General features: G+C 41.7%; 1 protein-coding gene across 13 annotated transcripts in view; it reads left to right on the top strand.

Moving 5' to 3' along the window:
* The window catches only part of TNRC6C (trinucleotide repeat containing adaptor 6C), a 419,247-nt gene that overhangs the window by 364,966 nt on the left and 26,707 nt on the right, over positions 1–27,574 (top strand). For 3 of the 13 annotated variants that reach the window (XM_053376047.1, XM_053376048.1, XM_053376041.1), the window contains 9 exons: positions 2,369–2,506; positions 4,743–7,331; positions 16,085–16,294; positions 16,922–17,091; positions 18,342–18,422; positions 18,868–18,925; positions 19,218–19,363; positions 24,798–24,971; positions 27,313–27,459. In XM_053376047.1, the coding sequence (XP_053232022.1) occupies positions 2,369–2,506; positions 4,743–7,331; positions 16,085–16,294; positions 16,922–17,091; positions 18,342–18,422; positions 18,868–18,925; positions 19,218–19,363; positions 24,798–24,971; positions 27,313–27,459 (3,713 nt within the window). The remainder of the gene's footprint in view (positions 1–2,368; positions 2,507–4,742; positions 7,332–16,084; positions 16,295–16,921; positions 17,092–18,341; positions 18,423–18,867; positions 18,926–19,217; positions 19,364–24,797; positions 24,972–27,312; positions 27,460–27,574) is intronic. The other 10 variants (XM_053376043.1, XM_053376040.1, XM_053376052.1 and 7 more) reach the window with 7 other exon arrangements.

Below are 27,574 nucleotides of genomic sequence, written 5' to 3'. Positions count from 1 at the left end.
AAATTAAAAATACATATTTGATATATTTGTAGCAGGGCTCAAAATTAGCAGGTGCATTTTGCACCCAAAGATTCTCCATTTGCGAGCACCTCAAAAAGTCTGAGTGCCATTTTGTGTGTGCCTGGTTGTCACTCAAGGATTACTGAAATATATGTGCTTTGAAGCCTCAAAGTATATGTTAAGGATAGACAATATGTTAAGGAGTTGAACAATAAAGAGTAGAGTGTTTTGAAAACTGAAGTACGGTACCAATACTTTTATTTTAAACACCAAATTAAACATGTACTAACAATTTCTGCTAAAAATGTGATATTAACAATGTGTCACTTATGTGAATTGCATATTAATTCATGCTTATCAAAATAATAAATAAGAAGTGTTGCTGACCCCCCTCCCCCTGGCGTCTAGACATTCTGTTTTGGCGCCCACAACCCAGGTCCCAGAAGCCATTTGGCTCCTAGCTATTCTATCCCTGTTTCTAACACTACTTTGTAGCAGATATGTTGACATATCTGATATATTTGCACCTCCCTCCTTCGATTAGTCATTTACACACATTGACAGCCGTGGGATGGGGAAACCTAACAAGCCACCAACCCAGTGGTTCCAGGTGATATTCAGTGTCACCAGCCCATCCTGTGGGCATCTGCAGGCTTTAGGCTTTCAGGTGTCTCTTGAAGACTTTCTTACACTGACAGGCCTATGCAGTATTTGATCTGGTTTTTTTTTAAAGTTTTATAATTTTTTAATATTGTTGTTAGATTATGAGAAGGTGGTACAGAAATACTTTTAAAAGAAAAATAAAATTTACAGAAAAGAGAATCCAAGAATGAGAGCAAAAAAAATTAAAGAAAATACTGAAACCCAAAAATATAAATTCTTAAGAGAAGGTAAAGCAGTTGCAACGACTGAGGAATTGGTGGCAGCTGCTTATGACTAAATGTTCAAAGAGACATCAGTGATACAGTGTCATTTAATAAAAGAGATTGTTGGCCATGTATACCCTGCACTTAAAAATGGTGCCAAAGTAACCTAAATGCATATAGGCTTCAGGATGTAGAAATTTGCAGGCAAATTCATGCAGACTAAGCACATTTGCATTTTTAATTTTACACACTTTTTTCAGTTACACAGAGGACAGTACACTGTGCAGGTAAATGAACCCTTGCATGCTGAAGACTGCAGGACATTTGAAGTTCTGGCCACTGGAAATCTTTCTCCTTTCACAACAGCTCCTCTGGCTACTTCCATTAGCAATGCCTGCTCATTTTTGAGCCTAGCATATAACTCTTATGGGCTAGAAACTTACTTTTTAAATTTACAGTATATATATCTTAAATTCACAGAATGTTGGCTATGTTCCTTCATATGCTTGGTGCAGTTTTATGTTTATATTTTTAGGAGCTAGATAATGTTTTGTGTGCAATTTAACTTTTTTGTTTCTGAATAATTGCAGCTGATTCTTCTCCTATGAGATCCGCTGTGGCAAGTTGATGCATATTTTAGTTACTTCTGGGAGTACTTATCCTATGCTAGGACAACTATATTATTAGTAGTAATCCCTATTGGTGGTTGATTTTATAGTCTTAAAGGCTGGATAGATGGATGGCACCGTAATTCATAGCTTGTATGCTATAAATCACCTGATTTGCTCTCAAAATCTAGGAAGGCTGACAATGAACTTTAAGCAGCAGTAAAAGAGTTCCCTCTGCCATTCCATGCTTTGAAATTGCGAGAGGGAAAAGCACTTACAGCCTATAATGTATTGTTTGAGCACGCAGTGACAATGCTGTACGCTCACAAATAGAAGCTGTGATTTTTAATAGACTTGCATGTTTTCAGCTTTCGCGATAAAGGCAGAGAAGTAATTAAGCACCTGGAGGCTTGCCAGGTTCTATATAAGGTTTGTCCCCGGTATTGTAGTTAGTGCTGGTATGCCAAGTGTGTGTAGCACTGCTGTTTAGAGAAGGAAAGAAGAGGATGGAAACATGAAGGAGGCAGGAATGTATTTGCATGCAGCCAATCGGCAATATGCGGCTGTTCTTTTGGCTGACTTTCAAAAACCAGAAGAAAAGCAGCCACCGTGCTAATTGTGGCTAGGTCTCGAAGTGAAAATGTTTTGTGACAGTTGAAAGAATTTAAAGAGGAAGGAAGATCGGTTTAGTGTCAGCTGCAATTAGATAATCAAAGCTTTAAAATCCTCATCTGTTGATACCTTACCCAGAGTTAAGGGGGCTGTGTGCTGCTGGAGGTGGGGGTAGGAGTCTCCCTGTGAGGAAAGGGCATTTCCAAAGCCAGCACAGCTAGGGCCTGAGCAAGCTTGCAGGTTGTCTGGGCGCACACTTGCACTGAGCGATTTTCTTGGCAGCTCTACAGGATGAGGCTCACTCTGTACACAGCCGACATATTGAAGCCGAGAGCCCAGGCGAACCTAGATGCAGGAGGGGAGACAGCTCTGCACACAATGTAGCGTCTCCTAGGATGGTTGGGCAGCACCTTTTCTCAGGTATTTCATTACTCGTTGGCCCCTATAGAGCAGCAAGGGGGGGGGAAGGGGGCAAATGGCATCTGCTTCTGCTAAATCAGTTTATTACATAATGTTTCAGAGACAGCAGCAGCAGCACAGCGTCCTAAGCTTTTGGCTGCCTTTCAGGTTTGATAAAATGGCGTCCTCAGAGAAAGAGCTGCTTGCTAAAGATATGCTGCGCTGGGCAAAAAAATGAAGTTGTTATTTGTCATTATCTACTGCTGTTTGGTTTTGGAGTGTTAGTGTTTCATGGAGTACTCACTATCTAATAATGAAGAATGCTCTTTTTTACGCTGCTCAGCTCTTTTTCTGAACGCATTAAAGGTTCCCACATCAGACGGAACATACTTTGTAGCATACCGTAGTGAAGAAAATTAAAAGAGTAATAGGCTTTTCCACATGCGTTGCCTAATTTTGGATTTTGTCTCTAAATAAAGCTGTTTTATTTAGCGTTCTCATCTCTTAACCCTTCCACATTTGCATATGCCTTTCTGGGAAAGTCTTGACAGCTTCAGCATTTATGGAGTCAGTGTTGTTGTGAAAGCAAACTTGCAGGACAGATTCCCACTTAAATGTTTGTGCTTTTTGAATTCCTGACTGCATAAACAAGTATTTCAGCTACTAGAATGAAAGAAACAAATAGAAAGAAGCTGACTTTTTGGATGCTTTCAAATTTGTACTAGTTTTGAGATTAGTTCTGACCTCAGATCTAAGTGCTGATCAAATCAGTCAATGTCTGTTTATGTTGGTAAACATACAAGCTTAACCATTTCCCATTGAATTTGAATGGAGTTTTTTTGTTCCAGGATGCACATTTATAGCGAACGTCCATGTTTTTCTTCATAAGGTTACATTTTCACTCTGATTTCGAGATTGCTTTCTGATATGTTTTGATCATTTAAAATACTGATTATGATATCAGATCTTGGAGTTACATTAAAATGTTCATTGAGGTCATGGTACTGATTACTTTTTATTTCCGGCAGGGAAGTTATTGTTGCCCCAATTTAGAATTGTGGAATTTTGTCACATCAGTCTTAAAAAACTCAAATTGTCGAAACCTACAGCATTAACAGTTTAGGGGCTGGCTTATATCTGGACGAGGCACAGTGTAACAGCTGTTTGAGAAGATCCAGCTTATTTGTAGAGGGAGATTGGCCTGTCAATCAAGTATCATTTTAAAGTCCCAAATCATATATGACAAGTACAGAACATGCAATTTATATTTAATAGCTATCAGTGCTATAGTACAAAATGTAAGTGATCTTCATTATTAACTACCGTCATAGTTACCTTTTTTTTAAAGCACCCATCTTTTTGATTGTTCATATATATGAAATGAATGAAAGGCCTCAATCCTGCAGCTATTTACAAGCGGTTCTCTCTATTATACCTTGTGATTTCTAATCTATGACCTTGGTCTAAGAGCCTAGGCCTGTCCTTTGCTGTGATGTGGACTAGTATGTTGGCTCCTGTTTGAAGAGACCCAGTCCTGTGCACCAGCACTATGTGTGGCTCCACCTTCTGTGCTAGAGTGATAGTATGTATGCCAACGAGTACCAGACGTGTCATCAAAGTCTTAGTTTACAGTGATAATACTTTCTAAAGTATTTCTTTGATTTCATTTCATGCAGTGAAAACATACAACTGAAAGTGATAACAACTCATATGTTTGAGAAGTATTTTAATATTGGAAATCAGTCCTCACAGTGAAGTTTTTATCTCTGTTTCTAAATTTAACAAGGCATGAATAACTGTTTGTTGACCACAGAATACGCTTGATTGGTTTTGTAGATTTTTTCTTTCATTTCTAGTTCCCATTTAATAGTTCAGCTTAAAATGTATGTGGCATATAGGAAAATATTGGAAATTGCATGCCCCAAAGTATTGCTTATTATATCTGACCCTATCAGTGCAACCTAATAAAAGAGAAATAGTACTATTGTCTGCATGTAAATCCTTTGTGTATTAGCACTGAACATACTTGTTTTTTCAGAACCTAGAATTCAAAATGCATTATTATGCTTATTGAACAATTTGTTTGTATTCACAAGCCGTGCTTCTCCAAGGGCTTAGTGAAAGTTGGGAACCCCTACCCATAAGCTAGACTATAAAGGACTATAAAGAATGTAAACATAACAATCAAGCCAGAGTTCAGCTGATGTATCTGGGTCATTGGATAGCAGACTAATTTACATCATGTTTAATTTTTCAGACCTTGGTCACAGCGGATTGGGAGACCATTATGAGAATACTCACTGGGGACAGCAGCCCACTTTCCGAAGTGAAGCCAATTGCAGCTGGGATAAAGTGATAATAGACAGGACTGACAAGGAAGCGTGGCCTTCCATTACAGGAACTGAGACTGAATCTGCCTCAGAATGTACTACAGACACTGACTCTGCCTCCAACTGTGGCTCAGAGAACAGTAGCATGGCTACAGGGAGTGCCCAAGGCAACTTCACTGGACATACAAAGAAACCCAATGGCAATAATGGCACCAATGGAGCACTCATCCAAAGCACTTCTAACCAGAGTGCCCTTGGAGCTGGTGGAGCAAATGGTAATGGAAATTCAGCCAGAGTGTGGGGTGTTGCCACAGGTTCCAACTCTGGCTTAGCTCATTGCTCTGCCAGTGGTGGGGATGGAAAGATGGACAACATGATTGGAGATGGTAGAAGTCAAAATTGCTGGGGTGCTTCCAACTCAAATGCTGGCATTAATCTTAACCTTAATCCAAATGCCAATCCAGCTGCCTGGCCTGTACTCGGACATGAAGGAACTGTGGGAGCAGGCAACCCTTCCAGTATTTGCAGTCCAGTCAGTGCCATAGGTCAGAACATGGGCAACCAGAATGGGAACCCAACGGGCACCTTAGGTGCTTGGGGAAACTTGCTGCCGCAAGAGAGCACAGAACCACAAACGTCCACTTCTCAGAATGTGTCTTTCAGCGTACAACCTCAGAACCTTAACACTGATGGACCAAATAACGCTAACCCCATGAACTCTTCACCAAACCCTATCAATGCAATGCAGACAAATGGACTGCCGAACTGGGGCATGGCTGTTGGCATGGGGGCCATCATTCCGCCCCACCTGCAAAGCCTTCCTGGTGCTAATGGGACATCAGTTTCTCAAGTCAGTGGGGGAAGTGGTGAAGGAATGGGCAATTCAGTGTGGGGGATATCCCCAGGTAATCCTGCCACAGGAAACAGCAATTCTGGGTTCAGTCAGGGGAATGGAGACACTGTGAACTCAGCATTAAGTGCTAAACAAAATGGATCCAGCAGTGCTGTACAAAAGGAAGGGAATGGAACAAGTGCATGGGATTCGGGGCCTCCTGCTGGTCCTGGGATCTTAGCATGGGGCAGGGGCAGTGGCAACAGTGGCGTTGGTAATATGCATTCTGGTGCTTGGGGCCACCCAAGCCGCAGCACCAGTAATGGCGTTAATGGTGAATGGAGCAAGCCCCCAAACCAGCATTCCAGTAATGACATCAATGGGAAAGGATCAACAGGGTGGGATAGCTCTAGTGTTACCAGCCAGAATCCTGCCATGCAGCAGGGCAATGAACAAATAAACTCTTGGGCCAAAGCTGCAGCATCTGGCAACACAGGTAGTGAAGGCAGTAATGATAGCAATGGGAGTCAGAATGAAGGCAGTACTGGGAGGGAAGGAACTGGAGAGGCTCGAAGAAGAGACAAGGGAATGCTAGACCAAGGACAAGTCCAGTTGCCAAGGAATGACCTTGACCCAAGGGTTCTGTCCAACACTGGATGGGGACAGACTCCTGTAAAACAAAACACTGCCTGGGAATTTGAAGAATCCCCAAGGTCTGAACGAAAGAATGACAATGGAACTGAGGCCTGGGGTTGTGCAGCTACTCAGCCTTCAAACTCGGGGGGCAAGAATGATGGGTCCATCATGAACAGTACAAATACCTCTTCAGTATCTGGGTGGGTCAGCTCTCCACCTGCAACAGTTCCAACTAATACAGGTTGGGGCGACAACAATAACAAAGCGCCAAATGGCCCAGGGGGATGGGGAGAGCCGGCAAGTTCTACTGCTGTCAATAATGCTGCTGCTGCCAAAAGTGGCCACACTTGGAGTGGGACCACAAATCAGGAGGACAAGTCGCCTACTTGGGGTGAACCTCAGAAACCCAAATCTCAAAACTGGGGAGATGGACAGAAATCGAATCCAGGCTGGACTTCAGGGGGTGGAGATTGGGTTGATTCCTCATCTGTCCCTGGACACTTGGGAGATGGGAAAAAGAATGGTTCTGGATGGGATGCTGACAATAGAGCAGGGTCTGGCTGGAATGATACTACGCGTTCTGGGACCACTGGATGGGGAAATGGCACAAACAGCAAGGCTAATACAGGTACGAGCTGGGGGGAATCTTTAAAACCTGGTCCTCAACAGAATTGGGCTTCTAAATCCCAGGACAACAACGTGAGTAATTGGGGAGGAGCTGCTTCTGTTAAACAGACTGGATCAGGATGGGTTGGTGGACCAGTGCCAGCCAAACAGAAAGATAGTAATGAAGCAACGGGGTGGGAAGAGCCCTCCCCACCATCCATTCGGCGCAAGATGGAGATTGATGATGGTACCTCAGCTTGGGGTGACCCAAATTACAATAACAACAAGACTGTAAACATGTGGGATAGAAACAATCCTGTAATCCAGAGCAGTACCACAACCGCCACCACTAGCACCACCATTATCAACGCAAACATGGCTGAACCTCAGCCACCGCACCAGTCAAGTGCCCAGTCAAACCGGTCCCCGCTGCTTGGTCCAGGTATGATACAGCTTTTGTTTTCTCAAAATATGTATGCTACCTTTTGGAAAGAAACTTTAATAAGTGTGATGTAGGCATTATTTGTTTATATTCAAGCTATACTTCCTGCCTTAAGGATAAGTTTGTATTTAATACGAATAAGGTATAAAAAGGTGTCCAAAATACTCATTGCTATTAAAATTTATCATTTCATTTTCCATTCTGAATTACAGCACACAGGCAGGGCAGACACAAGAGGCTAAGTTAGGGTGACCAGATGAAAATTTCATATATGAGAAATGATATGCAAAAGGATAAAAGAGGCAGACAATATGCCATTAGATCAGTCTGTGGATCATCTTCCTTTTGAAATTGTGGTTATGATAATAATTGTTTTACTAAGGATGGAGAAAAAAATCGAAAAGGTATAAAGAATTATCAGATTATGAAATGATTTTGGTAATTGGCTAGTGATACTAATACCTTGTTTTAGAATATACATAGCCACGTTGGTGTGTTTAAAGCCATAATCTGGCAATTCTATGGGACATAATGGTTGTCAGTTCATTTGCACATGCTTGTCAGATCACTATCCCTTCATAGGACATATCTGACAATATCATCTTCATTAGGGAGCGTTGCTGTGGCTCACATTGCTTGCCAACTCCCCCAATCCCTTTGCCAATCCCCTTCTTTCACTCAAAGCTCCCCATCCCCTCACACCTCATTTAATCTGTCTAACTTTTGCCACCCCAGTTGCAGATCCCCATCCCCCAAAACATACCCATACCCTCACAGCTTGCCTCATCCCAAGATCCTGCTGCCACTTGCAGACGACAGGGGAATGAAGAGGAGAAAGTCTTTCTCCCCTTTGCTTCATACTGCAGTGGTTTGAGGCAAGTTGTGAGGAGAGGGGGGAGTTTTTGGCAAACATTGGGCAGCAGCAACAAAGACAGGGAGCACATGAAGGTCTGCCAGGGTGCATGCTCAATCTGCTGGACTGCCTGCCTGCTCGTTCAAACCCCAGGCGTCCCAGGTGGCAGTGGCTGCAGACAGAACATGGGAAGGCCTTCCTGGGTAATCCACCTGCCGTTTTGCTCTGCCAGCTCGCTCACTCGTGCTGCCAGCCTGTCTGCTCTGCTCACTTGCTCTGCCTGCTGTTGTCGCTGCAGTTCTCATGGCCACCTATTGGCAGCCACACAAACTGCAGCATGACTTTTTTCTTACAAAAATATTATATGGTAAGATATAATTTCATCATGTTTTTGAATTTACTTTCTTTGCTCTGTTGCTGTTTGTCCCTCTTTGATGTGCATTCTCCGACACTATCCATCTGTTTCTGTTACTCTGGCTGTCTCCTGCCAAAGACACATTTCTGCAATTGTGGCTGTTACCCAAGAGGCTGCTTAGTTGTTGAACCAGTGGTTTTTATTCATTATCTCATACAAAGAGATTTTTGTCTTAAGAAATAGAAAACTCTGTGTTTACTTTTTATTTTTTGCTGAACAAAATAATTAGCTGTAGTTTGTGTTGTCCTAGTATTTAAAAACTTCCAATTTTTTGCAGCAGTGAAGAAAACCTTTGACAATCCTTGTACTTTTAGCCAGTCCTCAAGTTTTAACTTACCACTACCAGATGAATGCAGCTCCTAATCATTAATGCTCCCCCCCCCCAATTTTAATGTCTTTGTGCCATTTTCTCTATTTCACTTGATAATGTTTAAGAAAATATTTTTGGAGGAGATTTTATCCAGTCTGAATGTCTTATGTACTTGGATCTCATGCCCCTAGAAATTTTGTAACCCTTTGACCAGATTTGGTAGGGTTTCGTATAATCAGTCCTGTCTCTAGAATCCTGAGTTTTCCTGACTTTACTACATTTATAGTCACATGAAGGTAGATGAGCTACCTGTACTGAAGTTCATAAGTAGTGACATATCAAGCTTGGGCAGGAAGATTTTAAAGCACCTATTACTTCAGCATTAAAAATGAATATTCAATCCTTTAGTGGGATGTGGACATCTCTACAAAGTGGGCATGATTCAACCCCTACCAAGTGCCCTGGAAGCTTCACATGTGGGCAAGCAGCTGTGAACCATGATGGAACAGCTGTGACAGTCTGCCCTGATGTGGGGCCTTACAGGGGCAGATGTATCCTGTCCCCTTGCCCTTTGTGCTAACCACATCAGCTGCTGTTCTACAGCGTGAGTCTTTTAAAAGAGGCTCTGTGAAACATGTGTACTCTGTATCCACAGGGCCTCTTTTAAAGGACTCACCCTGTAAAATGCATTTGTGTGGGGGTCATAATAGATATAAATTTGGGGACAGTCAGAGGGGTGGGACTTGTAGATTTCATTAAGATCCCCCTACCTTTCCCCCGTAATATGAGCACTGGACCCTCCTTGTCATTGTGCTGTGGTCAAGGCATGCCTGGCCAATTGATAAATCCATTATAAATGCATTCACACAAACACACACACATGCCAATGCCCCTGGGGACTGAGCAGTCCAGCCCCTTGTGTACAGGCTGTTCCTATGTGGGATATGTCACAATCCTGTAGCCCCAAATAATGGCCAGCCCTCTCCCACGAGCCAGTATAGAAGGCAGAGTTGATACAGAGATGAGAGTAGCCTGAGTCACAGAAGTGCCAGCAACTGGTACAGCTACAATCTCAGCTCCATATATTTAGGGATCAGCAGTTGAATTCATCCATGAAAACACTGTTTGATATTTTCAGTTTTCAACCATAAATGAAGCGAAGGTATATGGCTGAATGAAATGGTAGCTATGACTCTTCCCCACTACCCTAAATTGCATCCACAAAGCGACTCTCCTGTACATTTACTGTGTGCAGACTGCTGAGTTTACATAAGCATGAGGGACTTGGACAAGGCTATCCAGATATTCTAAATCAATGTTTTTCTGGATCAATAATAGCAGCATTTGTTACAAGTTGTATAGTAATATACCAGCAGTAGTGACTCACCCAGTGGGGCAAAGCTGCAGTGCTAGCTTCCCAGCAGGTGTGTCACTGCCACTTATCTTGTGGGACAGGGCGAGCTGGTGTGGAGCTCGATACAGTGTGGATGTATTGACAGGAGGGGTGGATGTTGGAACTGGTGCATGTTGGAACTCCCCTCATAAACAGTCGCCTGCTTAGAAAAAAGGGTCTTTTCATGGGCAAGGCAGAAGAGACAGGCAGCTCGGGTGGCTAGAAAGCAGTATGTAACAGGGAGATAAATGGTAGCTACAAAGAAGGGCTAAGGTATGAGTTTTCCCCTTCTCTCTGACTGAATCCAAAAGATGCCTAAAGATGCCCATCATCTTTCCTCACAACTACCTAGTGCAGTTATATTTACAGGCCTTTCTTTACAGCCACATAGCCTAGAAACCTTTTTGGTTTCTTTTAAAGAAAAGCTGAGATTTTCAGGCTCATCTGCAATATGTGTTTGGGGTAGTCCCGATTCTTGCTGTTGATTAGGCCCCAATATAAGCCCCTCACCTCCACTATGTAGAAAACTACCCATGTGAGCTGGGTCATCCACACAAATGCCTCTTCTCCCAGAGGGAGAGGCTTCTGTGTGACCAGGAGTTTACAGAGAAGCCACACTTCAGATGGCAGATTATCTGCATGGTGAAGGACAAGAGATTACACCTCTCCTCCACAACATTATTTCAGTGCCAGCTCCTAATGAATTGCACAGCTGAGTTCAGCAGTACTTCCTGTTTGGGGAAACTAGCATGAAAACACAACACAATTTGAATGTAACTTAAAACTCTAGTAATGTAATGTGGTGACCTTAATAAGACATGAAAATCTCTTACTTTGAATCATTTAAATGCCCCCAGTGACTTATAGAATCTATTTATATTGTAAGCTACAAGAGTTGCACTAGAAAAAGGCTGTTTATGTAAGATTTTTTTAAATTTCTCATTGACTCAGAATTAAATATTTCTGTGGTCTTTTATAGTTCATTGTGTGGGGCTACTATTCCGTAGTATCAGCCTTCTTTCTAGATAATGTAAAAAAATATTAAAACACAGCAAACTAACTTAAAATATATAGACCTAAGTTATTATTTTGTCCCCCAAAGCATGTATAGAATCATAAATCTTTATTGAGACATTATATAGCCACATTTGAAATGGAAGTTTGCACCCTGCACAAATGAAGCCTATATGTGCATAGAAAAGTAAAAACCTGGATTAATGCCACTTTGGCTTTCTATCCTAGCTGGGCTGGACAGACAACATAAATAGTTCCAGCAAATAAGATGACAGCACAAAACCCTTCATTTACTGATGTTTTTGTCTACCCGATGATTTATTCTCTTTGTCTGTCCTCTGTTTCCTCTGTGCTTTGAAGTGTTCCTCTAGTAAGGATGTTGTCCTGGTGAGGTACTGTAAGATAAGAAAGCCATTTCTCTGGCTTATTTTCAGCAATAGTGCAGACATAACAAAGTGAGAGGTGAGTGCCAAATTACTTCTCGCTGCCCCTTGCAGGATGAGCTTTCCCCTTCTATTATATCTTCTTACAATTCAATTACAGTGTATCTGTGGGATGTAAACAAAATTATGAAGTATATTATCCACCTTTAGTTATACATGTGGATCCAAAAGCACCCACATACCTTTATTTTAGTCATAGGTATCTAAAGCGTAAACATTGTTGCTTGTCCCAGGTCATGTGGGGAATTCATAGCTAGTGGGCACTCCTTCCTTGGAGGTTTTTAAGCAGAGGTTGGATGCCCATCTGTCATGGATGCTTTAGTTGAGACTAGATGACCCTCAGGAGTTCCTTCCAACTCTACAATTCCAGGATTCTTAAAATTGGGACTGTTGAATTCCAATAAATCAGTTACTTGTTGACTTTCTAGCTACAATGAAATAAAGCAGTGGTGGCTAACATATGGCCTTCCATATGTTTTTGGACTCAGAATTCCCATCAGCCACAAACAGCATGGCCAGTGTCAGGGATGATGGGAGTTGTAGTCCAGCAACACCTGGAAGGCAACAGGTAGGCCTCTGCTGAAATAAAGTATGTTACCCTATCATCAACCAGACAGCTGTAGCCCTTTAAAAAATAAGTCTGCCTTAATGTCGGGGAAAGCAGGTTAATGTTATGGAACAGTTCTTTGTCTGGGTCATCAAGGAATGCCTTCTACCAGTAGTGAGTCAGTTTATTTTGAGGGATGACACACAAATGACTGGGGTATTTAAAAAATAAGAAGAAATAGCATGCCGAAATTCATCCCCAGTGGAGATCTCCCACTATCATCCTCCAATGCAGTACTTCTAAAGAGACCCAGCTATCTGATCCTGTGAGCCTATGAAATATCATTAGTAATGTGCTTCATTGGATTGAAGGTAGTATGTGTGAGAGAGTGTGTTACTTAAGAAATGCAAATATACATAACCGTTCTGAAACCCCCAGTGGAGTTTGAATTGTTTCAGGGATTCAAACGTCAGCAATACCCAAGTTACTGTTTAAAGATTTTTCTAACTAACTGCCGTCATATTCAACACTGCAATTTTTTGCACTTGATTTGATCTCTTGAGAACTTTACAAACTATGGGTGTCTTAACACATGTTATTGTTTTCATGTAATTACATGTAATTTGCCAGGGCATGAACTCCCTTGTTGTGCGTAATAATTTACATAACATTGTGTGGCTCAAAACACAATGTATTTAACAAAATGGCTTATACATTACAGATTGGTAGTGATTAATCATTATTATTGAATTTAAAGAGAACCCAGGGAAGCTGGTCCCTCTTTCTTTGTACTTAATAAATGAATACATGTTGCAGTGGAAATTGCAGTATTCAGCTTGAGGTTAAGTGTACTGTTGCAAAGACTCAGAGCTCTTTAAATTGTGCATTCTAGCTTCCTTTCTAATAATTAATGAGACTTAATTTCTTCTATGCCAACATGTATGTCAATATATGACCACAGGATGAAGGCAGAAATGAGGGAAAGCCTTTTAACTCCATGTGAGAGGCATCCAGCCAAAGATTGGGCTGGCTATTTCAAATCTGTTTTTCAACTTTATATTTCCTTATCTCTGAAGTTCCCCATGTCTTATGAATGGACTACTCTTCCTCCAGTCTCCACTACACAAACACCTCCATCTGGCATCAACTCTTCAGTTCTCTCTTTTTCTATGTTCCTATCTTAGGCTGCTTGCCTCCTTTTGCTACTTCACAGGTCCTCCCCTCCTCTCACTAGTCCCAGTAGCTCCTCCACAGTCTTTGCAGTTAGCTTCACTCCCATAAAATACCTTGGAGCAGGAGTAGCTCCTATTAGCTTAATCAGTCTGTGCAGTGGTCAAGAATAAAGGCAGTTGCAGTCCACCACACTGGCTACCCTTGTCTTAGTGTATTACACAATATACTGTCCTTTTCTGAGCCCAAGGGCACATATGGAAATCTAAGAACTGGTGTGAGCACTACAAAATACCCAGGTTACAGAAAACATCCTGGTAATGCTCAGAACCACCCCCATCACACACAAAAGCAGGCAAAAGCACCTTGACAGTTCCCAAACAGTCTAGCCACATCTCTACCTGCCCCACACCTGGTGTCACATACATAGGGCAGATGGCCATGATTTGGGGAAGTTGGCCTCGGGGACCAAATTGGGACCCATGTCAGGCCAAATTTGGCCCACGGGCCAGAGGTTTCCCTCCCCCATTAGGTATCCTTACAGTAAGGATACCCCTGAGGTAACTCCTGTTTTACACACAGACCTGGAAATAAAGACTTGCCCATTTGAACATGAAACAAGGATTTGAACCAAACTCATGGGGAAACACCTTCCAATACCACAGCTCCCAGATCACACACAGTTAACAAATGTTATTTTCTAGATAGCTCTGCCTTGATTTTCTTCCTCTTTGTGCCTGAATAAGATAAGATCAGAATCTGATTTTTTGAAGTCTGCCATGCAAATAAATTCAAAATAAGAATCTAAAATTAATCACGTTACTTCAACATGCTGCAGCTCTTAGAGAAGACTTATCTTAAAAAAGACAGGTCTGAGACCCAAAGCTAACAAGTGATTTTTCCTCCACTATTGGCTAGCGGCCAGGTGATTAGTGGAATGATGTATGCTGTCTGTGATTAACCAAGCCAGACCTACTGCATTAGAGCCGGGCTTTGGTAAACAGCAGCATGACGTTTGACCTTGCAGCGTTGCCTCCTGTGGTAAAGGTTCCTTTTGGAAAAGAAGCATGAGGATTTTACTAGAGAAGGAAGGGCTGATCATTAAGATGCCAACTCCTAGTCAGCGTACAAGCTGTTTAGGAACATAGGATGGCTCAAAGCAATTACTATGTTTCTGTTTGGGTGCAGGACCTTTTTTCTGCCTCAAAGCTTCTTAGTGGTACATTACAGAAAGCCACCCTAAACAAAGATACATCAGCTGTAAGAAACTGAGGATAATGGTGAATGATAGACAGAATTCTGTAAAAGGACAAGCAAATGTGGATCGTAACGATGATCTTCCTGCAACCACCCCACATTCTCACACATCACACACGGTCGTATAGTATACACATAGAACACATGCATCACTATTTTTGGGAAAGCATTTCAACTTGTTTCAAACCTAATTGCCAGAGGTGATCATGAACACTGAAGATGGGGAGGATTAAACTCTCCACAGCTGCAGCTGCCCATGCAGCAATTATGCTTGAAAACAGCCCTCGGTTGGCTACAGTTTTCAAGCCTAGTTGTAGCATGGAAGAGCTGTTTTCAATGTGAGGGGTAACAGTATATGGGAAAGGCAACCTTCATTGGGACAGTGGAAGAGCAACTCTGCCACTTCTGCTCTGTCATCCACTTTTGATATCATTGACCATGTTCCATAGCCAACTCAGTCCATCCTTGGCTCCTGATCAGGGACTTTTGTTTCATTTTTTACAGTATCTGCATGCTGCCCAACGACAGTGTTCTTTGGAAATCTCATAACAATAAGTGAAAGCTGGGGGAGTCTTCCCTATATCATACAATAATAATTTAGATAGTCACTGCATGCAAACTCTGTTTATTATCTGATCTCAAGTTGTAAATTACTTTTCTCATGTTTACTCCTTCCTCCAGTGACCATGTTATCCTTGTAAAACGCATAAGGTTCTGTCACTGATAGTAACCTATTGCTCTGGATCAAATCAAGGCATACTCAGCATGTGGTCCAATCATTTAATTTCTTTAAAAATCACTTTGGTTTTAGTTCCCAGATTTAATAACTGCTTCATATGTGTTATCAAGACACACATTACTCCAGGTGTAGCCAAGATAGTACCTACCGGATATTGTTTGAGTCCATCTCCCATCAGCCCCTGGCAGTTTATCCAATAACATCTGGAGGGCACTATGGTGTCTACATCTTCATTTATCTGATCTGATGTGTCTTATTATCATAATCAATTGGCATTTTGTAGGAGGTAGGGAATGCTTACGACTCAATCATCCAAAAGAATCCACAGGTGCTGTTTCTTATTATGATGCAGGCACCACTTCCTTCACAATTTCAGCAAGTTATTCTTACTGTGCACAGGTATATTCTTTCTTGAAGAGGAAATGAAATGGGTCTGTCTTAATTAAATCCTCTCTCCCCCAATTGCTTCATGTTTAAAAGTTGTCCATAGCTAGGTATGTATGTATGTATGTATGTATGTATGTATGTAATGCTTTCCGGAGATGTAGTCTGAAAAGTTGATTTTATGTTTCTTTGTTTCCTCTAACCATGTCCCCCCATTTCTGATTTCAGCAGGCTGGGGAGAGATGCCTGCTATCCATGCAAAGCCTGAAGCTTCATGGGGAGAGCCTTCCTCCCCTTCTGCTGCAGTTGATAATGGCACTTCAGCATGGGGAAAGCCTCCCAGCAGCGGTACAGGGTGGGGAGATAACTCTGCTGAGTCAGCAGGGTCATATGGAAGAGCAAGTGCACCAGCTGCTGCCCCAGTACTGTGCAAACCAGGTAAGTGTGTGTGTTGATTTGTCTTGGCTGAGTTGGCAAGAAGAATTATAGTTCTGTTTTCATACAGATTACTTTTTTTTAGCTTAAACAGGTATTCTGCTTGATCACTTCTACAACCAACAACGGGCCAACATGTATAACCTATGCTCTTTTTATTAATTCAGACATAAGCTCTCCAAATAGATGTAGCAGTAAAATACAGAACAAGCTCGAAAAAAATTCCAAATATATTGACTCGCACATAATGCTTAGTGTGATCTGAGCGTCTTGGGTCCTCGAGAGGGAATAGTGGCCACATTACTCCTGCTATCAGCTTCTTGTGATTTGGCTTAGTGTGTTTCCTGAACCCAGGCTCGTGGTTTTTCTCACTCCGAACAATGGCTTTTCATTCATGATTTGTCTGGAATGAGACAAATCAAAGGCCTAGGTTCAGATGAATAAGCCACTAAGCCAAGCCATGATTTGGCTCACAGTGGTGCAGCAGTGCTGGAGGGAGGAGCAAAGTGGTTGCTGCCTTCTCAGCGAGAGCCCACGTGTTTGTGCTAAGTCTTGACTGATACATGCGAACGAAGCCCATTGATTTTAAAGTATAGGAAGGTCAACTGAAATGTTCCATTCCTCCTACAGCTTCTAAATCTTCTATGCAAGAAGGCTGGGGCGGTGGTGGAGATGAAGTAAATCTCAGTACAAGTCAGTGGGAAGATGAAGAAGGAGATATGTGGAATAATACTGCTTCACAAGAGAGTAATTCCTCTTGTAGCTCCTGGGGAAATGCTCCAAAGAAAGGACTTCAAAAGGTAGGACTAAGCACAGCTGGGTTATAAAAATCAGTAAGATGAGATGGTTCGTGCACTTAATTTTTTATACTTTATCAAACTGTTTTATAAAAGTATGAAAGTCATCATTTTCAAAAAGCACTACAATAAGATTGTTATCCTGTAGTTACCATCACTTGTCTTGTTCAAATGGTGTTGGAAAGCTGGAATGGACTAGAGAATCACTTGATATGCTATGGCCCTGCCTAACAGATTCCTTTGCACCCTGGTGTAGATGTCAATCACGTGTTCTTTACAGACACAAACAGATCTGATTTTTGCAGTATTTCAACATTTATGCAAAGACCACATAGTCAGAATGAGTTCTGACAAATAAGGGACACAAGAGGTTTACAGGTCATATTGCATGTCTGCTTGCTACCAAGTGTGATAAGCTATTTCTCTGCTGTCCATCAAATAAGGTAGAAAGTAGGAATCTTTCTCAGCTGATTGTATGAGATTTGTGTAAACCTGAAAGCCTCCACTTCCAGCTTTAAAGTAACCTGAGTTCCTCCTTGCATCCACACTTAAGGTATTATAGGTGGCAAAAATTATAGTTAGTGAACAAGCCAGGATCAGAAACCATTTGTTTGATCCTGGCTTATTTGAGCTAACGAGTTTAAACTAACCAGTGTTAATTTAAAATCAAAAACAGACATTCCTTGCTTTTTCTACTTTTGCACAAAAGAGGAGGCTTGCTGCAACTTGTGGATGTGATGCTCAGCCATGCTTAACCATAGAATAATATATTTTCTTTACATCCAAACTGGCCTTATATTGCTTTTCTGACAAGAAGAAACATAGTTCCACCTCTGGTGTGAATCCAAAACATGCCACAGCTCATGCATGTAGTATTATATCTGAGGTAGAAAATGTGGTGCCCCCCAGATGTTGTTGGATTACAACCTCCATCATCCCTGGCCATTGGCCATACTGGCTGGGGTTAATGGGACTTGTAGTCCAACAACATCTGGAGGGCACCATGTTGCCTAACCTAACGCTATACAATGGTTTAATATTGCATCCAAGCCATCTCACATTCATGCAATATTTATATGGATAGACTTCGTGTGGATTTTCATTCTCTTTCCCTGCAATAAATATGACAAATAAAGAAATTTAGACTGCAATCCTATATACTGTTACCTAGAAGTAAGTCCTGTTGAATTAAATTGGGTGTAGGTTTTCTTGTTTAAAAGTTTTCCATTTTTCCTCTCTATTAATTTTCTCAGGGCATGAAGACATCTAGTAAGCAAGATGAGGCCTGGATCATGAACCGTCTGATAAAACAGCTCACAGACATGGGCTTCCCAGTGAGTAACATTTGGTTTATTTATTTATTTATTTATTAAATTTCTAGCTCATCTATCATGTGGTTCTAGGCCAGGAATATTCATGTGCTAGTATTTCCTCTGGCTTTGGCTTCATGGTGTTAAGCAGTGATGAGGAACCTGTAGCCCCCCAGATGCTGGTGCGCCCAAGCTCACATAAGTCCCACCCAAAATCAGCATGTCAGATTATGATGTCTTAAGAGAGGAGGTAGTTGCTGTAAGGTGCTCCGAATCATGGCTCCTAGCAGATCCATCTCGCTCCAAATTTTACATATATATTACTGACTTGATTGCAAAATTCCTGTTTCAACCAATTGAATGGTTTGAAACCTCTAGGTATGTCTCCCCTTGTACCTGTTTTACAGTTCTTGTAAAATCTATACTGTGTTACATAGTTGTGAAAAAACGCAATTTCTCATTTTTGCAGAGAGAGCCAGCAGAAGAGGCCTTGAAGAGTAACAGTATGAATCTAGATCAGGCCATGAGTAAGTATTTTTGTAACTGAAATAGACAACTGCGGGGGTTGATCTGTTACAATGAAATTCGCATCACTTTTCCCAGCAGCATTATGTCAAAGGATCGAGTTGGTTGTAAATTATCAAGTGCCAATCTTAGTGTTTTAAAAGACAAAATGCATTTTAAATTTCAAGTATGAAGTGTATTAATATCGGTGGGAGTGTAGCAATAGTTGTATCAGTACAACAGTCATTTTGTCTTGATTTAGAGACATTTCCCTCATTTTCTTTGGTGTCTTCATATTGTGTTTACTTTTTGCAGGTGCTCTGCTGGAAAAGAAGGTGGAAATGGACAAGCGTGGAATGGGTGTGGCTGACTACAATGGAATGGTCACCAAACCCCTTGGCTGCCGCCCACCACCGATCTCCAAAGAGTCTTCCATGGACCGCCCCACCTTCCTTGACAAGGTAGGTGCAGCACTCTGGAAGCAGAGTGGGAAGAATCTCTAAAAGTTAGATTAACCTGGAAAATGTGGGTGGGGCAGGTAAATGTACTGTTTTGCCTCATGAGTCTGCTCCCTTTACTTCTTAGCTTACTAGTAAAAGAAAGCATAGTTACTGGAGAGTGAGATGTCCTATTTCATCTGCAGGTGTAGACATTTGGCATTAGCACAATATCGCCACTTGCTGTTTCCAGCTGTTGTTTTCTAGCAGGGCTGGCTAACCTATGGGCCTCCAGACCTTGTTGAGACTACAGCTCATGATTCCTGACCACTGGCCCTGCTGCCTGTAGCTGATGGGATTTGGAGTCCAACAACATCTGGAGAGCCACAGGTTTCCCATTCTTGCCATAAGGCAGAGATCTTTTTTATGTTCCTCTGTGGAGGAGGAACCTCAGTGTTGTACCTCAGTGGTGCCATATCAACAATAAATATTGAGCTGAGACATCCTCTTGCAGTGTGGATATGTGAAATATGAAAAACATAATTTATTTCTCTTGTCTTTTGCCAAGTAATCGAGAGACACCAGTAATAGTTTTTAAACTTCCCCAAATACATTGAAAAATTAAAAAAGGCTCAGCCACTACATGGAGCTTCTCTTAGAGGTTTGTCGTTAGACACTGTAGTACAGGAGCAACCAATGGGCTGCCATCCAGATGTTGTTGGGCTCCAACTCGCATCAGCCCCAGCCAGCATGGCCAACGCTCAGGCATGATGTGAGCTGTAGAATAAAAACATCTGGAGGGCACCACATGCACTAACATTGCACTGACACATCTGCCACATCCAAAATCCCATCTCAGGCCATGGCAATTTGTAATGCTCCAGAGAATAAGAATCCAGGAAGAACACTTCTTTTGGAGTCTGTAATTGAGACATCAAGATAAAGTAATCATCATATGCATCCCCAACTTTATTTCTAAAATTATTAATTGCTTAGCAAGTGCCTTTATTTGTTTATGAAAAGACCAGCTTTTCTACAGTTTACAGTTCTAGGTACAGTATCACACTTCTCTGTGTTTTTAAGGGTTGTAAACACAACAAATGAAAATACCATGTGTTCCATCCAGTCTTGCCCCGCTGGTGAACAGAAGGGCTCCTTTGAGTCTGAAAATGCTCAGAATTCCTTTTCCATTAGTATAGGACACTTTCAGGAAGTTTTTCTTGTTAATCAGGAGCATAACTTGGAAAAATAATTATGTGGCATTAGCACATAAAGGTGTGGGGTGGATTGCACCTAAATACAGTACTTGAAAGTTCTGTTGTGGATCAGACTATGGAGTATGGGTCACAACAAAACATTTCATTCTCATTTCTGTTTCTTTGGCCTTTAGAGTGTTAAGGCCGCTTTCCCCTTCTGAGGAATGCTTTTCTTTCTTCTTCCAGCTATGTCCTAGCTTTCTTCAGGCCAAACTTCAGAGCAAATGACTTTTTAAGCATTCCACAATATTTTGTATGTGAATAGGAACCTTGGTTTTTAGAGCAAACCAATCCTGAGTAGAAGGCATATATAAGACACTGAAAAGTATTCCTGCTTAAGAGGCAAGAAAGGATAGCAAACAGCTCATGACCTGAACAGAAGAAATCCTTGAACCTGTTACTGTCATGCAAGCTGCAGTTTGTGGAGCATGACGGATATTCTTGCAGAATGTGAAACATGTTGAGCTGAAAGACCTTGGGGATATGATTAGAAAATGTCTGTGTCCTCCCTCAGGAGCTTCCAGCACTAAACTAAGTATCACATTGGTTGATGATAAAGAAACTTTTCATGGGCCTCTACAAGGAGCTGGCAGAAAAACTTGTATTAGCAGGAGTTTATTTAGGACTCCACGGATATTTCATGTTTGATTGGCATGGAACAATATTTCACCCTTTTTAGGAACAAGGGCTATTCCCTGACACTTAATAATCTTCTGAGTGAGTGGGTGGGAAGATGATGCAAATTAGCTGTAAAATTACTGCTTTTAGCAAGTTAACAAAAGAGCATGCATACACTCGTGAAGCTATAATTATTTGCAAAGTACACAGCAAAATTGAGATTTTTTTCCACATGACTTCAGGCTTTTACTTGTAGAATATTTGCCTATGGAAGGGGATATTTAAGCATCAGAGAATAATCTGGCTCCACAAGGGGCAGAACCTTTGCTCAGCACCCTGCTGCAGTCTGTGATACTAAACCAGTGGGGGCGGGAAGGACATGCTTTTGTTTACTATCGTTCTTCCAGACAGGCACAGCGTAGCAGTAGAAGCCCCTGTTCTTACTTCTATATTAATTGCTCCACAGCACAGATACAGCACATTGATAAATGTAGGCCAGTTAAGATGTAATGCCAATAGCTTAGCATTGAGGTGGATAACCCTTTATAAGTGAAGAGCTGCATTTATTGTGAGAAAAAGTGGCTGAAGACCATGTGAGGGCAATGGGCAGGGCCAAAGCCCAAAGTGTGCAGCCACACCTCTGTTTTCCTTCCCCTCACCCCAACAAAAATCCATTCATTCTCTTTTCACACATGGAAATCCCCAGCCATCTATTCACACACATACAGAAGCAAACACCATACTCACACATTCACTTTCTCTTCCACTGTTCTCTCACACACAGATTAAATTTGCAGTCCCCTTTTCCCACACTACCTTCTTTTCTTGTGGCTCCTGCTGTTCAGTTTCAAAAGTAAGTCTACACACACACACACACACACACACACACACACACACAACCTCTTACTGTTGCCTCTTTCCCTACTACAACTCCCATCATCCCTGACCACTGGTCCAGTTAGCTAGGGATCATGGGAGTTGTAGTTCCAAAACATCTGGAGGGCCGAGTCTGCCTATGCCTGTTCTTATCACTTACTTTCATCCCTTTCTCATTGATCTTCAGTGCCTCCCAACATAACCTGCTCCTTGCCTTCTTAAGCGTTCTCCTTGTCTAGCTGTGTTGAGAAGAATGAGATTGAGACAGGCAGGCACGCATGTGAGTTGAGGGTCTCAGAACATATATCCCACTGGCTAGAGTCTCTTATTTAAAGAAACTTGTAACTGCTACACTCTGTACTTGGGCCTCTGAGCTCATGTGTGGGGCTGATTGCCAACTTCATGGATTGCTGCAGTTCAGGGTTTTTTTTATATGTAGAAAAACCTCTAAGCAGTGAACATAATATGATAATTATCAATAAAACGCAGATAAAATTAAAACAAATATACCCAACTAAATTATACATCTAGGTAGGCTTGTTGAAATAAAGAAGTTTTCAGAAGATGTCTGTATTATTGTACAGTGAGGATGTCAGTAGGATGGGGGAAACCATGAGAAAGGGGAGGGACCAATAGCCCCAGGAACCATGTACAATGTTTGTTTATTTACAAAATTAATATACCACTTAACATTTTAAGGGGGGGAAATACATGCACAAGTTATGCACTCTACCTTTTCTCCTCTTGCATACAAGAAGAGGTGATTGAAAACTTTCTCTTTTGATGTTAAATTAACCATTATGTTATGTTCAGACTCTTAAGAACTCTGGTTAGTTCAGACAAACCCAGGGCCTAATTGTAGTTTATGATACCAGCTTGCTCACTAACTAGCATTTGCACAGTGTTTTCTCGAGTATGACATAACAAGGGATTGTGATTAGCAGATGTTTCTGAACTGGCACTTGATGAATGTCGGAAGTATCCTGGCTCATGAATTTGTAACACTATATCACAGTTTAGCTTATGTCCACACTGGCCCACTGTGTTTATCCTGCATTAAACCCCAAAGACACTAGCTATACACAGAAAAAAGCATTTTTGGGGGGAAGAGCAGAATACCCCTAGAATAGGTCAGGAGAAGATGGCCTCCTAGATAGACTTAGACAGATGAGATTACTTCCCAAACCTCCTCCACCTAGAGCTTCTGCTGTAAGGTTTTCTTCTTGATATTTTGGATTGTTTCACATATACTGTGTCCAATCTTCCAAACCATGGTTTGGATGATTGGGAATAAGCTTTGTGCAAGCCCCTTCCTCTTTAGTATGGCATTTCCTCCTTCCCATCTTTTAGGCAAATTGTTGTTTGCCATTTCATCCAAATCGGCAAACTATGTTTTGTGGCTGACCTTCAAACCAGAACCAGGAACCAACTTTAAGTTGTGATTTCCAGTAATAGTTTGGAGAATATGCACAAACCAGCTTGACAACACTGAGGTGATGGCTTGCCTGGTTCAAAACTTAATTGACTCTTGAGCATGCAAGGGAGGGAGGAGATAATCTTATTTTTCTTGAGGGATTAGAAGTGTTACGTATGAACTCACCAATTTATGGGATGTTCTTGCTCCCAATTCTTTGAATAATTTTTTAACTGGAAATTGGTTGTGTTGGGTGGGTTACAATTTGGTTTTTGTTTATGCTATGACAAAGCTGAAGAATTAGACACAAAATTCAGCCCACTTATTCAAGTCCTACTCATGCCAGTGAAACTATATGCATATAAACTGGAATATGCTTGGGGCTGCAGTTGACAATACATAATTCTTTGAAAATTCTGCTTAGCTCTAAAACATGGCATTCAGACTAGGACACTGTCAACATAGCAGCCCCCTTGTCATCTTCCTCATCCCTCAAATTGGTAACTGATTTAAAAATAAATTGTTTTACACCTGCATTCAATAGCAGATGTTTGTTTACATACTGATTACTATGCTAATGTTTAAAAATAGTTTAATGTCTGTCATGTACCTAACTGTAGATGACACAGAAGATTAATGGAACAAGTTTTCTCAACAGCTGATTTGCAATTTAGAACACTACCTAAAATTGGAATTGTTGATTATGTATATTACCAAAGTATCAGTGAAGAAAGCTTTCTCAAACTCCTGTAATTTTTAACTTTTTTCATAAGTCTGTTTCCACTTTGGCTTATGGCAGTGTTCCAAAAATGCAATCAGGGTTTTCAGGATTTTCAGAAGAATTGAATGTCCTTTTGTCCTCCAACCCCTCCCCTTTTGTTTTATTTTGTAATTGAGAGAAAAGAAAGGAAATGAAGTGGGCATGGAAGGAATGATCAGACAGAAGTCTGTCTTGTGCGGGTGTTGTTGCCATTCCTCTTGAGGCAAGGGATCGGTTGCCCTGTAACATTCCTATTTTTAAAATGTTACAACAAGCATCCCTTTTTGTGCCTGCCATTTTTCATACTACAGAATACTGTTCAGTTATAGATTTACAAAATGCAAAGCGAAAAGTAAAGACAAACAGTATCTAAATTCTGTTTCTCTTTTTCTTCTCCCTTCCACCCCATACTTTTCATTATATATTCCTCATGCCTTTTTAAACAATATTTTGAACTTTTATTCATCCATGTTCCACTTATATTTCCATGGGAAACTGTTCTGTGCACTGTCTGTACCTGGACACTGCACACAGCTCACCCTTTCTTTTTTCAATCAGGATGGCGGCCTAGTGGAAGAGCCCACTACTTCACCATTTTTGCCTTCACCAAGCCTGAAGCTCCCCCTTTCAAACAGTGCACTCCCTAATCAGACCCTGGGTGGGATTGCCTCAGGGCTGGGCATGCAAAACTTGAATTCTTCTAGACAGGTAAGGTATCTTTCGAGTGACAGTTATTTGAATGTCGGCACGCTTGCGCTTGCTAGTCAGCAAGATATTTGTTTGGCTATGCTTTTCATTTTAAGGCTCCTTTTTCTCAAAAGTAAAGTAGTGAATGAAAAGTCAAAAATCAGCTTGTCATCGAAGCGTATTTCAAATGACAGTTGTTACTGCACGCCAAGGTTCCCACAGGTCCTTAGCTATAGAACTTGCCCTTACTTCCCTGCAGTTCCTCCCGTCTTTGTTGTTGGGTCCTTTTCTCCTCTGGCGCATCCCGCAGCGTCCCTGCACACTGGCACTCCTTCCCATCCTCACACAGACCATACTTCTTGCCGCTCATAGCTCTTGCTGCTCTTGCTTACTTCCTCTTCGCCTTCTCAGCTCATACACGTTGAAAGGTTTCCCTACACTGGGGCCTTTATATCACTCTTCTCCCCCACCCTCAAGCTTTCTTGGTTGCAGTATGTGCTTGTCAGGTGGAACAGGACCAGTATTCATTTTTAACTGTCCAATCCACACATTTGGTGCTGCTTCCAAGTCTAGATGATAGAGCACTTGACTAGAGAAACCAAATATTTGCCCTTTTGCCATTGCTTACACTGTAATGTCAACGCTGTGCTCTAAAACCTATGGACCAAATTATTTATACAGTGGTACCTCTGGTTACGAACTTAATTCATTCCGGAGGTCCGTTCTTAAGCTGAAACCATTCTTATCCTGAGGCGTGCTTTCACTAATGGGACCTCCTGCTGTGTGCGCACCTCCGGCACACAATTTCCCTTCACATCCTGGAGCAGAATTTGCAACCAGGAGCAGCTACTACTGGGTTAGCAGAGTTCGTAACCCGAAGCATCCGTAACCAGAAGCGTTTGTAACCAGAGGTACCACTGTATTTGAGCTGGCTAGGCATTGTTAAATGCCAGCATCCTGTTCCTACAGTGGCCAAGCCCACAAGCAAAACAGAAGTTCCTTAGCACTCTCCTACTTGTGCTCCTCTGTAACGGGTATTCAGAGGCATATTGGAGATTGGAGATAATGTACAGTATAGCTATTGATAGTCTTATGCTCCATGAATTTGTCTATTCACCCTCTAAGCTATCCAGGGTGGATAGCTTACTGTGTAAAGAAGTTTGTCTGTCTTGAATCTCCTACCATTCAGCTTCAATGAATTATCCCAGGTTCTAATACTGTGAGACTATCCAGTTTCTTGACACCATACGTAATTTGTTTCCCATGCCCCAGTTGCCTTTTGCACGAGCTAAAAAGCCCCAAACATTGTAACTATGTGTCATAGTTGATAATCAGGAAACTACATGGTACAAGTGGTTTTTGTTTCTGTTTTTAAAGCGAAGGTGATAAAAGGATAAGATGGAATGTTGACCCAAACTTATCAGAATAATAGTAATTCATTTTTACTTTGGCCACATTTGGACATCACACTTAACTATAGTTTAGCATAATATGAAGATGCTGCCTCCCTTCTGCTCAGGCATGACCATTAGGAAGAGCAAACAATGGTCAAGCGGGATGCCCAAATGCATTCCAGTACCCAAATCTATATTTTTATGACATACATTCCACATGTGCAACCTATTTTTAATTTATTTTTTTTACTGAAACTAGAGGGGAAAGCTTTATACTATATGTCCAAGGAAAAAAAGTCATTTCCTAGATAAAGGTAATTCACATACATGTAGATTATGATTGACTCATTTTGAAAGCGAAATTTAAGCCTGCTTTAGACATGCAACTATCTTTAAGGGTGGCTATTTGTATCTGCATCCAGTTGCTTGCATTGCATTTGATAAGCAATTTCTGTAGCAGATCCCCATGCTGTTGCAGCACTTTCAGTGGCATCATTGCCAGCCTTCTTCTAGGGGCATTTGCCATGGTTTGACTGAATTAGGTGCAGTTTTGTACGCACCATCATCTTTCCAAAGGAAGCTGCTTCCACAAAGTGAACATGGTTGGCTGCGTGAGTAATTTAGGTCAACTGATGTATTTGTACCAAACTCTTACTGATGGTACATGCCTACTGATGTTTCAGTTTGCTATACTTTAAACCAGTGATGGCCATACTTGGCCCTCCAGCTGTTTTGGGACTACAACTCCCATCACCCCTAGCTAGCAGGACTAGTGGTCAGGGATGATGGGAATTTTAGTCCCAAAACAGCTGGAGGGCCAGGTTTGGCCATCACTGCTTTAAACCCTTCACCTGCTGCTAATCTGCATGAGAGCTCCTTTGTTTGCTAATGTCTTGAGCTAGTCTACAGTGACTGTCACAAGCTATAAAATTGTGAAACCTAAATCTTCTAACCTTGTCATCCCACAGATACCGAGTGGCAATCTGGGTATGTTTGGCAATAGCGGAGCAGCACAAGCCAGGACCATGCAACAGCCGCAGCAACCGCCAGTGCAACCTCTTAACTCATCCCAGCCTAGTCTTCGTGCTCAAGTGCCTCAGTTTCTCTCCCCTCAGGTTAGATTGAGCTCTGTAGCATTAGTGATAGCCAGGGATGCAAACCCAGGTGTCATTAACCACTGGCAGTTGGAAAACAAGGGCCTAGCGGTTAGCACTTGGGTTGTCGGTGAGG

Source organism: Podarcis raffonei, chromosome 2, assembly GCF_027172205.1.
Source record: "Podarcis raffonei isolate rPodRaf1 chromosome 2, rPodRaf1.pri, whole genome shotgun sequence".
Taxonomy (NCBI): Eukaryota; Metazoa; Chordata; class Lepidosauria; order Squamata; family Lacertidae; genus Podarcis; species Podarcis raffonei.
The sequence above is the reverse complement of the archived record's forward strand: the minus strand, read 5'-3'. Positions and strand labels throughout refer to the sequence as shown.